The sequence below is a fragment of the Phyllostomus hastatus genome, unplaced genomic scaffold, assembly GCF_019186645.2.
Source record: "Phyllostomus hastatus isolate PE091 unplaced genomic scaffold, TTU_PhHast_1.1 phas_contig_283, whole genome shotgun sequence".
In the NCBI taxonomy this organism is placed as follows: domain Eukaryota; kingdom Metazoa; phylum Chordata; class Mammalia; order Chiroptera; family Phyllostomidae; genus Phyllostomus; species Phyllostomus hastatus.
The window spans coordinates 15,943,064-15,955,624 of record NW_025333833.1 but is presented as its reverse complement, the minus strand read 5'-3'; the positions used below and the strand labels follow the sequence as shown (position 1 = coordinate 15,955,624).

The following is a 12,561-nucleotide window of genomic DNA, read 5'->3' as shown; positions in this document are numbered from 1 at the left end:
TGTCTTTTAAATAAGTGAATGGAGGCTGTAAGTTCAACTGACTGTAGTTGAGAAGTCAAATATTTAATTTTTCAATCTTTTCTTTGAAATGGATATTGGCTATTATGTACCTTTTTATCATTTTGTGTGTGTGTGTGATGCGCATTTTGCTTCCCTATGTTGGGAGCTGCCCTGCCTGGTATCAGAAGCTATAACCCCCACCTAGGATAAGGCTTAGGGAACACCCTTGGAACTGTAAGCCAGCAAGGAGAAAAAAGCTTATCACCCTGGCAGGAGTGCTGCTTCTGCTGCTTCATTCATAACTGAACCCCAAAGCTTGGTCGGTTAGCCAAAGATGGGTAAGATTCCCCAAGAGGGGAATGACCTAAGACAGGCACAATCACGTGGGAGGCCCCCAAGAAAGGACTTTGGGGGCTACAGCAAAAGGGGGTGATGGACCCTTGCTCCTCGGCTGTGATATAGCTTGAGTCCTCATCATCTGGGAGAAAAACTCCTAATCTCTTGGCTGCCTTAGTTCCCTTGCTCCACCTAAGCCTGAAACAATGACAGGGTGGTGCAGCCCTGTGCTAGAAAGGGCGGGTTCCCCAGGTGATCAGGCCTAAGAAAGAATATGTAAGATCCTGTGAAACCTGCTTTGTTTAGAATGCTCTCAGTTGAATGATAAGGGTCCAAGGAAGAAGTAAGTTTGTTCTTTAAAGTTTTACAGCTCTTTGACCCTGACTCAAAATAGGCCCTCAGACTTCCTTGTTATCTATTGTTTGATCCTCACTTCCTAGCAATGAGTAATGAGCTTTTACCTGAATTCTTATTCAAACGAAACCAATAAAGAGCCTCTCTGCAGGGGGAACGGCACGCTCCCCTCAGGAGGAGTGGCCATGGCGCCCTCCAGGAGAGAGGGTGGCCAAGGCGCTCCCCACGTGAGGAGTGGCCCTACTGTTCCTATTCCCCCACAGGACCTGGTTGTCTCTGTGTATGTTTTTTCTCACGTGTTGACGAGCATCCACAGCCGAGATGGATACTGCTGGCCTGTATCCTCCACATCCCTAGCCTACAAATATATTAAAAACTATTCAAAGACTTCCTAATGTTAAACATTCTGAAAAATAGAAATAAACTCTCTTGATCTGAAAAAACAAATCCTTTGCATTCTATAGGCATTTGCTCCCCCAGCTGAAAAGCATCCCCCTCCACCCTGAGATGTGGTGACCTTCTTTATGAAAAGGAAATATTTATTATTCTGACTCTTGCCTTTTTTTTACTCTAGCAAGAATCAAATGAAATTGTATTATTCTTTAAATAAAAAAAGAAAAATATCAGCTCTTTTCTTTCATTATTAGGCAACCGAGAGTTCATTTACCACTTTGCTGCCTGCTTGTGCTTGCTCACTGCTCGTCTGTACTCATACCTCAGAGTTCAGTTTCTGGACGTGCCCTTTTCCTCCTTTTGACTAAATACTTCAAAGCAACATAAATGACATTTCATTTACAGGGTTGGAGTAACGTAGAAAGGGTTTCCAGAGATGGTTGTATGCTTCTTAGAGCCTAGCTTTTCCAGCAGAAGCAAATATCATTGTCCTTTTTAAATTACGGGCAAGTCTGTGCTAATGATAACAAAGTCATCAGAAAGATAGAATGGAAAGAGATTTGATAATTCAGGGATTGTCAGTGTTACAAGTTTAAACATGCGGCTGCTGGCAAAGACATCCTGGTAGGCAGGCCCTCCTCGCTCCCCTACGTTCGGCTAACTCCAAAACAAGCAGACGTCTAAAAAAGATGACTCCTTTGGTGACCATCCTTGTAATTCATAAACAGTCTGAGTGGTATTTATACCTTAGATGTTAAAAATCGTGCACATAGCTTTTCATTTCCAGATCTGTTTGTTTAATAGAATAAACCTAGAGAACCATGCATACATAGCATGTAAGAGCATGCAGAGTCGGAAGTCTGATGCCCTCTGTGTGGGACTTTCTGCAGATCACTTCCGAGGCCCAGGTTATTTGAGTAAGTGTGGAAATTCTCACAGCTAATGTATGACACATGTAGAATTATATGTTTCCACTCTTTCCTAAATAGCACAGTGCCTCCCCCTCCAATCTCTACGTTAGCTTAAGCAACATCCTTCACAGCCATCTTTAGGGCATTGCAAATCAAGAACTCTGAACTTGACTGAACAGGCAATAACCGAGGGAAGCAACAGAAACAGGAGGGGGTGTCTCAAGATTGAATGGACATCTGACCATCTTTTTTGACCATCACAAATATATGATTTCCTTTCTTTGGTGAATCCCTCACCTTATTACACAGCCCATTTCTACTATAGAAGCTGAAAATACCAGGTATCATTTTCTAGCCTTTTTTGCAACCAGGGCACTGATAATATGACCCACCTTAGAATAATTTTTATTGATTGCTTTGAGAGAGAGAGAGAAATATTGCTTTGTTCCACCTATTTATGCATTTATCGGCTGATTCCTGTGTGTGCCCTGACCAGGGATCGAACTCGCAAACTTGGTATATCAGGATGATGCTCCAACCAGTTGGACTAGCCAGCTGTAGCCACCCTGGGTTTTGAATGAAGTTACTCACGTGAGGAAACCAGGACTGTGCTGCCTCCATTCTGGTTAAGGGTGGGCATCATGGCAACGTGGTGAGGTTGGCAGTGTTAGGTGCGGGGTCTGCACCCAGTGGCTGTGGCAGCAGAGTCTTTATGTTTTTGGTTCGGTGGCATGAATTTGGTTTTTCCACCCTCTTGGAGATTTTGTGAACTATCCACTATCTTTCAGTAAATTCATTTACTTCTTAAATTTGCCAAATTTAGCTTCTGTTGTTTGCATCTTTAAGAACCAGGCTTGATGAGGAAATTAATAGCCTGACGTAATTGTCACAAAGAGACCATTAGGGGAAATTAAAAAAGAAGGGAGGAAGAGAAGGAAATCTGGGACTTGTTATAGAGCCTGGATAGCTTTCCAGGCAAGAAAATACGAGTTAATTTTAAGGGATGAGATGCTGGCAGTCCACCGCAGATGGTGATCGCTGTAGTGAAAGCATCTTAAAGAGACCTCCTTATGGCAAGAGGAATATGTGTCAATTGGGGGCGTCCCAAAGGATATACTGCAGCAAACATTTTTTAGTCTTTTCCTTCACTTTTCCTGTGTTTGAGGAATCTCTCTCCTTACGAGACAGAGCTCATCTTCCACTCTTCCTGGATTGTCCTTTTGGACCCATCTTCCATGCCGGCAAAGAAATGCAGCACCACCCCACCCCACCCCCCGCCATAGCCTGCAAGACCCTCTTGGGGACGAGGCACTGGAGGTTGGTAGCTTCAGCAGCAATGGCAGGCCATGCTGAAGTCTTAGTTCTGAGTACCAGGGGTGCCACAGGGAGCCTTCCTGCACAGGCTTTCGTGGTCTTGACTTGGGATCTCACCCTCAGACAGCTCTCCAGGGAGCCAGAGCAAAAATGGAACACAATGCCCGCCTGCCCATCCCCCTGTGTTCCCTGGGGGAACGCATGCATCCGCAGATCTGAAACACTCCAGGGAGGGGTGGAGAGGCGTCTGGACCTAATGTGATTTCAGGTAGGGGTCAGAGTCCAAAATACACAGTTTTAGGATTTTTTCGTTTCCAATTTTAGCCCAAGGCTGTTATAAGGTGTAGTGAGGAGGACAAAGCAGAAACACCTAACTAAGGGAAAGGGGACAAGGAAGGAAAAGCTTCCAGGAGAAGATGGTATTTAAACTAAAGTTAGCCCTGGATGGGTAGCTCAGTGAGTTGGAGAAATGTCCCAATACACCAAGGTTGTGGGTTCGATCACCAGTCAGGACACATGCAAGAATCAACCAATGAAGGCAGAAATAAATAGAACAACAAATCGATCCCGCCCTCTCTCTCTCTCTGCCTCTCCCTTCCTCTCTCTCTCTCTCAAATCAATCAATCAATAAACTAATGTTAGCCAGGTAAAGGGGGAAAGAGAACAAAGCAGAGAATCACAGTAGTTCCATAAAACCAGAGAAAGGTTCCCTGGGGAGGAGGTAGGAGAGGATTATCAAGAAATGAGATTAGAAGGTTGTTCATTGTGTTGTACAAAACCCGACACTTACTATGTGTTTATTCCCTAGGATTCATCTTAGATGGAGCTAGAGAAAGGATGCCGTATTCGATAGTCTTTATGTGAGCTGCTAAGTTCTGGGAGAGAATTCTCCACAGGTCTCTCATGTTTCTGTGTGTACAGCTTTAGTCCCAGATTATGTCTCTTCAAGGATGTTTGTGTAGCCAAGGGCCTTGGAGGACAGAATCATGTCTCCCCCTGAAGCAGAGGGCAGGTGTATTTATTGTCCGATGTAATGAAGATAATGGCTTCTTCCAGGCAGAGGCTGGGGCTCTTCAGCTCAGAGGCCTTCAGCTGGGAGGCAACACCTCTGTGCGTGTGCCTGGGTCTGGCCGGCTCCCCACCGTTTGGCAGGAGGGCAGAGGGAAGCAGTCGGAACAGGAGGCTGGTGCTGCTTGCTGTGCTCTGAGGAATCGCGTCCTTTGCTTCTGAACCAAGAGCCTCTTGTCTTCTGCCAACAGCCATGAAACTGGGGCAGGCTAACCCTTCATAGCTCCTGACACTAGATTTTTTAATTTTTATTTTTGAGAAGCAAAAAATTAACTTTGGGTCTGGCCTGTTTTTTATATATACCCTCATGGCCGGTGTGCCCTGGTGCATTTCTAGCTGAGATAGGGTTTTAGGCCAGTTGACTGATCCATGTGTCTTATAGTATTAATATGCATTGGCTCGTGAATCTGTGCTTTCTATGAAGGGAAGGGCAACCAAATGAAAGGTGAATATTGCCCTGATGTAAAGACAAATGCAAAGAAGGAGCTGGTTCTAGGCCAAGTAGTACTCAGCTTGCCATGTGGAATAAATAGGCTATTAACTCAAACTGAAAAGAGGAACACAAGCCAGGTTAAAAATCTGAAAATTACTCCACCACCCAAGAAGGAAGGACAGAGGTGATAGTAGCCAAACAGGATTTGGTCACAAGGTAATCCTAGCAATGCCGCTTTGGGGATGGGCAAAAGGATATAACAAGAAGTTCCATTCATAGGCACCTTATTACTCTCTCAAGTATGTACTTATTCAAATTACCAAAATCACAGCTCTATCAGAGTTACTGCAATTAAGTGTTTAGAAGCAAGCTGTTAATTTGAGAACTTTAACCTTCTAATTGATTGGTGTGACTGGTCAGCACTGATTTATAGAAACAAACAGACTAAACATTTTAGATTAATAAAGAGAACATCGCTGTAAAGTGAAATTTTAGGTAATACACCTTTGAAAGTATCTTTAATAACTCAAGTCATCCCTTCAAAATATCTAACTGATTGAAGAGAATGAATGAAGATATAATACATTTTTTTTGTGACTAAACAAAATGTTTTCTTGGTGATCTAGCAAATAATTTTGGCTTCTTTTATAATTGATATTTGTAAATAGTTTAGATAGCTGCTGAGGAAGGATCAAAGAGATGGTATTTTCTGTGTCTCTGGAGATGTACTTTATCCAAATATGGCATGATCTGGAAAAAAAAAGTACTCGTTATATAACTTACAATGCATGTCATAGATTTGAAAATAACCCTGGGGCAGAGAGGGTGGGTACTGTTTCACAGTTACGGAAAGCGAGGTTTAGGAACACTGAGTGACCGAAGGCAGGAGATGAGGCAAAGACGGACCCAGAACATGAACCCAAGCACAATGGACTGAATGTTTGTGTCCCCCGCAGATCCCCATGTTGAGCCCTTGATCCCAGTCTGATGGTGTTAGGAGGTGGGGCCTTTGGGAGGGAATTGGGTGATGAGGGTGGAGCCCTCACGAATGGGAGTAGTGCCCTTGTAAGAAGGGGCCTGAGAACTAGCCAGCTCTTTCTGCTTGTGAGAGGACACAGCAAGAACACAGCCAGCCCTCTACATAAACCAGGAAGAAGGTGAGCACCTAGAAGCTGACCTGACCCTCTGACCTCGGACTTCCATGCTCAGACCTGTGAGACATAAACTTACTGTTTAAACCACCAGTGTATGGTCATTTTTTACAGCAGCCCGAGCTAAGATACTCAGGCTTTCTGTTTTTAAGGCTAGCGTCTTTAAGACTGCCCCCCCTGGGGGTTCACATCTGCAAGGGGGAGAGTGAAGGGAGAGCCTGGCAAGGGGTTGTAGGGTGTTGGGAAGTTCTATTTAGAGAGAGTGATATCCATGAATTGGCTTTTGAACAAAGATCTGCATAAAGCGTGGGAAAGGGAGAGAGAGAGAGAGAGCACGCCCTGGGCAGAGGGAACAGCATGTGCCAAGCCCCCGAGGTGGGAACCAGGGTGATAATATCCCAGGAACTGGAAGGAAACCCTCAAGGCCAAGTGGGATGAGGCCAGGGAGAGGAGAAGAGATGAAGCTGAAAAGATAAGCACACGGGAGGAGCAGTGGTTTTTTTCCCTCAGTGCGATGAGAAACCACGGGTGCATTTTAAGCATCGAGTGGTGTATCTAATACACGTTTGGAAAAGATCGCTGGGGCTGTTCTGTGAAGAACTAACTGTGGGAGGCCCGGGGACAGTTGTGAGGTCCCCGCTGTACTCTGGGAGAGAGACGACCGTGGACTGGGTCTGGGTGGCACCGGTGGTCAGATTCAGGACTGATTCTGATAGGAGGGTTGACAGAACTTCCTGACAGATGGGAGGCGGGGTGTGAGACAGAGAGGAGAGTCAAGGGTGCTCCTGGGTATCTGGCCATTTTCTGAGCCAAGGAGGGGTCAAGGGTGAATACGTGTGTCGGTGGGTGAAGACAGAGACTTTCTGTTTTGGCAATGGCATCTTTGAGATAACATCGAGGATTGGCGACACTCCGCTATGTGCCATCAGGCAGATGTGTCCCGAGCTCGAGAGAAAGGTCAGGGCAGAAGTGGAAACGCGGGAGTCAGCAGAGCAGAGACGAGACTGTGAGTGCTGCCACAGGCCTGGGGCCTGCAGCCGGCCTCGGCCGAGAAGGACCGACGTGCAGGTGAGAAGGGGCCCAGTGTTGCACTCTGGAGGTCTTCAGCATCCAGAGGACAGGAGGGGGCCCTCTGGTATGAAGAGGGTGTTGTTTTATAGTCATGGTGTTTATCATTTGATGAATTGCATACTAATTGAGGGCCTACTAGAGTAACATGCTCATCAAATGTTAGAGGCAATGTCCCATCTCCTTGTTTTACGCAGGAGGGGTGTCTCTTCGCATCTCCCGGCCTCCTGGGGGAGGGGGTACTCCGTCACCTCTTAGTGTAGTGTGGCAGGCCCAAACTTCTGGTTTGGATTGGGCTAAGTTCTCTTTCAGGGAGAGTTCGCCTTTGGCTGCCTTGAAGCCAGTCCTCCAATATATAACAGATATATATTCTAATAACAAACCAAGAATCTTTACCTCCACCTATCTCTCAATTGATGTAAACTCAGGAACAGAAATGTGTCATTGTTGACTTTTTCAAGCCTTAACAGTATTCAAAATAAAGAAGACACTCAAAAAAAAAAAGTTACCACCCTTTTCTAATACCCAGGTACTTTTCTCTTGTGGAAATAAAAAGAAAATGAGCCCCAATATCCCCTTTCTAAAAATCCCTGATTAGAATTAAAGTGGAAACCAAAGACCGTGAGTTTCAAGTACAGACTAATGAGGAAATCACGGGGGAGAAATGTTCATAAGTTTGTGAATACACAGCCCCAGGTCAAAAGAAACACAGACCATTTGTTTCGATGATTGGTTTTCAAGCGTGTTGGTCTCAGGGTCCATCCTACTCTTGAAAATGGTTGAGGGCCTTATCAAGCTTCTGTTCATGTGTGTTGTCTTTTTCAGTACTAAGAAATCAGTACTAAGAAAAGATTTGAAACTCGAGAATATACGTGTACACTCATTAGTGGTCAGGGTAGTGGTGTCGTTGCACGTCTTGCTGCTTCTGGAAAACCCCATTTTACTCCCATGAGGTCGTGAGAGTAAATATGACTAATAACATTTCAGTATCATTACCAGCACCAGATGGGGACCGGGCCGAGTCTCCCCCAGCCCAGCCAGTAGCGTGTGGGTTCTCGGCTTTGTGTAGGAAAGATCTTACAACACAAGTCCAGGTGATTTTTAAGACTCTATTTCCTGGCTCTCTGTCTCTCCTGGGAGCACGTCCACCTTTCTTCCCTCTCAGGCGTGCATCTCCTAAACTCTAAGGGTCCCCATGAGACTTACAACCGGGGGAGCAATGGGCAGCTAACCCCCTGAAGCTGTCTCCAAGGCCCCTTTTCTCTGACTTTGCAATGAGTGAAAGCAGCCTGATCTAGGCTCATTTCTTTCCTCTAACATTCTTAGAGAGCCAAAGCTGCCCCGCCTGGGGTCTCTTCTGTTGCTTCTCCTATCCTAAACGCTTCCTCCTGTCAGTGTCCCCAGCTTTGAAAATGTGCTCTCCAAATCAAAAAAGCAAAAAAAAAAAAAACCGTGTATTTGTTAAAACTGGGGACGGTGAGAGTTTAGGAGAAAGAAAATTAGAAGTTCACACCTGAGATAAGGCGTGCCACACTCCAGAGGGCGCCCAGCGCTGGCGTCCTTTGTCCTGAGGGCTGTCACTGCTCTTTTGCAGTGCTCAGGGGAGGGTTTTAGCAGCATATTCATCGGTTTTCCAGGTGTGTTCTTTAATACGTCGATGTACCAAAATGAGTGCATAGAGGGACCAGCTTTGCCTCCATCTAGCATTTGTTTGACTCTGATTGGGTTTCTGGTTATTCATTCCCTTGACTTCATCCATCCTTGGGTTTGCCGGCACTAATGGAGCTAACTGGGTCTCTGTTATCCATCTGTCTCCCTGACCAGGGACCACTTAGTTCCTGGTTGGGGAGGAGAAGTATAAACTATTCCCTCTCAAGTGTCCTTGGTAGGGAAGGTAAGATCTTGCCCTGTGCTCGCTGGCAGTAAATTGTTTGACCTGTTTGACCTTATTTGTTTAACCATTTTCCTCAGTTTCCCTTTTCCCACTTGTCAAAAAACTTCTCCTAACATACGCCCCCATCAGCCTGGCTCAGTTGGTTGGGCGTTGTCCTGCAAATCTAAAGGTCACCAGTTTGACTCCCGGCCAGGGCACATGCCTGGGTTGTGGGTTCGGTCCCGGTCAGGGCACCTATGAGAGGCAACTGATCGATGTTTCTCTCCCTCTCTTCTCGCTCCCTTCCCCTCTCTCTAAAAACACAAACAAACAAACAAACAAATATTTTTCAGTAGAAAGAATAATGCTCCTACCATCTAACCATCCTGCCTCATTATGAAAATAGCTTTAACCTCATAGACCCCTGAAAAAGATTTGAATACCCTGAGGTGTGCAGACCACCCTTTAAAAACTACTAGTTTAGACTAATTAAACAAAGAACATGCATTCACATACCAATTACCATATTTTTCAGACCATAAGATGCAACTAGGTTTTAGAGGAGGAAAATAGGGACAAAAATTTTTGAAGGAAAAAATGTGGTAAAATATTTAATAACATAAATAATATTTCACCAATGTAAATATAAACAGAACTCCACAGCAGCATTAACAACCATTATTCCTCCCAAATTGGGGGCCGGGGAGTGCGTCTTATAGTCCAAAAAATATGGTACCTTTACGTTTAAATCAGGTCTGTATTTATTCTACATCTTGTCATCATAAAGTTGCGTTTCTGTTTAAGTCTGTTCACATAAAGGGAACAAAGAGCTTTTCTGCAATATTTAAAGGTTTATTTTAATGTTCCAGAACTGTTGGCTTATAACCTTGATATCACTGATGTTGGTTGTGGAAATTATATTTGTTAGACTCTGTTTCGTAGAAAACCACGAGCATTTAAGCAAAGCGGTAAACTGTGTTGACTATGTTGATCGTAGGAGGTGGATTTTACTTTTCACTATCAAACTTATGAGAACTAACTTACTAGCTATGATTGAACTCCTCTGGCTCTGAGTGATTCAACCAGAATAAGCTTAACACTTAAAATTAGGAACACTGAAGGCATTCCTCCTTGTAAGAGAGTTACATTTTAATGTAAAATAAATTCAGGACTATTGTAGATTAACTGTGGAACACAAAGGAGATGCTCACCTTTCCAGGCCATACGGTTTCATCCTCTCAACACCACGTACTAGGAACACCGGGCAAATGTGAAGTCACAGCCCCTCATCAAAGAAGCTAAATCCCCAATATGGCGATTCTTTTGTTTCTGATCTACCTAAATCATTTTTTTAAAAAAGATTTTATTTATCTATCTATTTATTTATTTATTTTCAGAGAGAAGGGAAAGGAGGGAGAAAGAGAAGGAGAGAAACATAGATCAGTTGCCTCTCACATGCTCCCAAAAGGGGACCTGGCCCGCAACCTAGGCTTGTGCCCTGACTGGGAATCGAACTGAGGACCTTTAGGTTCACAGTCCAAAGCTCAATCTACTGAACCACACCAGTCAGGGCTACCTTAATCATTTGTTGGTTGTATTTAGTATAATTATACTCTTTATTTTAAATAAATGAGAAAAATATCATTGTCTCCTTCCTCCTGCAAAATAATGCCACCACTGCACACTCCCTACCCCAACCTCCCTCCATATTTCGTTATTGTTTCTGGGGGCCTTCTGCTTACTATTTGTCATCAAAATAATTTCCATTGTATCTCAATTTTGCACATGAAATTTTTGCAGAGGCAACAGAAATTGGTGAGATAGGAGACCTCTTGAGTTTTTGTGGTCTACTGTAATGACCTATAACAACTTTTCCCAAAAATACGGTTCTCAGGCCGTCAGCATCAGGCACACCTGAGCCTGCTGAGAATGCAGGCTCCGGGACCCAAACTAGAACCTGTTGGAGGAGGTGCTGGGGATTCTGTACGCACAAGAAAATGAGACTTCTTGGTCTTTGGTCCTCCATCAACTAGCCTAGTTTACGGATGCTTTTAAACTTCAGACAGATTGCCTTTAAGCTATCCCAGAACAATATTTATAAATCCATTCCAAAAGTTCTCGCTAACTTTATGTATAAATCCCTCCAGTTGACTGGGCAGGAATCCTACCCACAGCATCTTACTTTTTGGTGGAAAGTGCCTTTTCTCTGTGTAAACAAGGGCACTCAGTTTGATCCAGGAGCCCCTGCCACTGTCGGGAACAGCTTCTTTGGTCTGGGTGTACAGACAGGACTTAGAGGCCTCATCGAAGTGCCTCTTTTGAACTCTCAATAAACTGACTTCATTGCCTCTTTCCACCAGGCAGTTGGACTCACGCCTTTCATTTATCTCCTTCAGGAGATGTTGTTTGCTGGCTCTAACTTTTACAATCACTTCACTGGTTCTCTTTGTAGATGGCATTATGTGGACAGACTAATCATCAGGTGCTTTTCGTGTCCTGTAGACAAATGAAAAAATTTCCATCAGTTACCTGCTCAATCCAGAAGCTACTACTGTTCACAATCAGGTATTAAGTAGCCTGTTCTCTTTCCTCCTGCACAGTACGCCCAAATGCTGTGCACAACCCCCCAACCCCACACCTCACTCCATTGTTCATTATTGTTTGCTAAGGGCTTTCTGTTTGTTCATGTTGCTTCAGGGGAAAGAAGAGGTTAAAGAAAAGGTGTAGTATAAGAATATATTTTGGTTTTTAAATATTATGCACTGATTCTTGCTTTTAGAAAGTTTTGTTGTTTCTTCTGATTAGAAAAACAGTATATACTTATCGTAGAAAATTAAGAAAATACAGAAAAGCATAAGGTAGAAAAGCTTAATTCACTTTTGATCTGGAGACAACCAAATTCACATTTTGGGTGTTTCTTTCCCAATAAATATCCAAAGGAATTTGATTATTAAAAAGTACAGAAAAAGACATTAAATTGACTATAGTAGAACATAAAATGTTAAATATATAAGTGTGGTTAAGTTAAGTATTTGGGAAGATTTTGCTTGTTAGGACTATAACTTTGTCTTTTCAGGCACTTGAAGTGCTTAAAAATCAGAATAAATTTACAAAGGAAGTTTAAAATATTTAAAAGCTTTGAATTAGCTGAGTTTATAAGTGGACTGACTTCTTGGAGGTGTTCAGTCTATTCCACTTGGGTGAATTTCAGCAAAAATAAAGGTGATAGTGCTTTATACAAAAGTAACTTGATTTATAAATAGACTACAAGAATCACTAAATTCAAAGGTTGGCAGAAAGGTTTTTAATGTTTTAATTTTAAAAAATCGCTGTTATTGAAATTCCAGGAAATTATAGATAGGCCATTCTACACACAAAGTCTATCTCAGACATGAAAAAATTATCTCACATTAATGTTTTATATAGATGAACATAACTTCCATTTAAGTGACTATATAGGGTAGACTAGATTATTAGATAAACCTCCTAGTGAAAACCACTACAAATTCTGGAGAAAAAATATTTTTTAAAATGTGATAATAGAGGGAAAATGTGAAGGGTTTACAGAACAACTATAAAGGACACACGGACAAAAACAAGGGGGGTGGAAACAGGGGAGGGAGGTGAGGAAGACTGGGCAGTGGGGAGGGGTGGGGGAAA

At 43.4% G+C, this 12,561-nt stretch overlaps 1 protein-coding gene across 1 annotated transcript; it reads right to left on the bottom strand.

Annotated features, from left to right (window-relative positions):
* Positions 1-5,539: 5,539 nt before the first annotated feature.
* On the bottom strand, positions 5,540-11,360 carry SPATA45 (spermatogenesis associated 45). Its single transcript, XM_045838374.1, has 2 exons — positions 11,084-11,360; positions 5,540-5,559 (listed from the first exon to the last, which is right to left on the bottom strand). Exons 1-2 carry the CDS (start codon positions 11,358-11,360, stop codon positions 5,540-5,542), a joined length of 297 nt encoding a protein of 98 aa, XP_045694330.1.
* Positions 11,361-12,561: the final 1,201 nt, after the last annotated feature.

Coding starts and splice junctions, on each gene's coding strand:
- SPATA45 (XM_045838374.1), bottom strand. CDS start 11,360: ATGCCATCTACAAAGAGAACCAGTGAAGTGATTGTAAAAGTTAGAGCC. Junction 5,560..11,083: donor AAGGCACTTTCCACCAAAAA/GTAAGATGCTGT, acceptor TTTTTTTTCCAG/ATCATGCCATATTTGGATAA.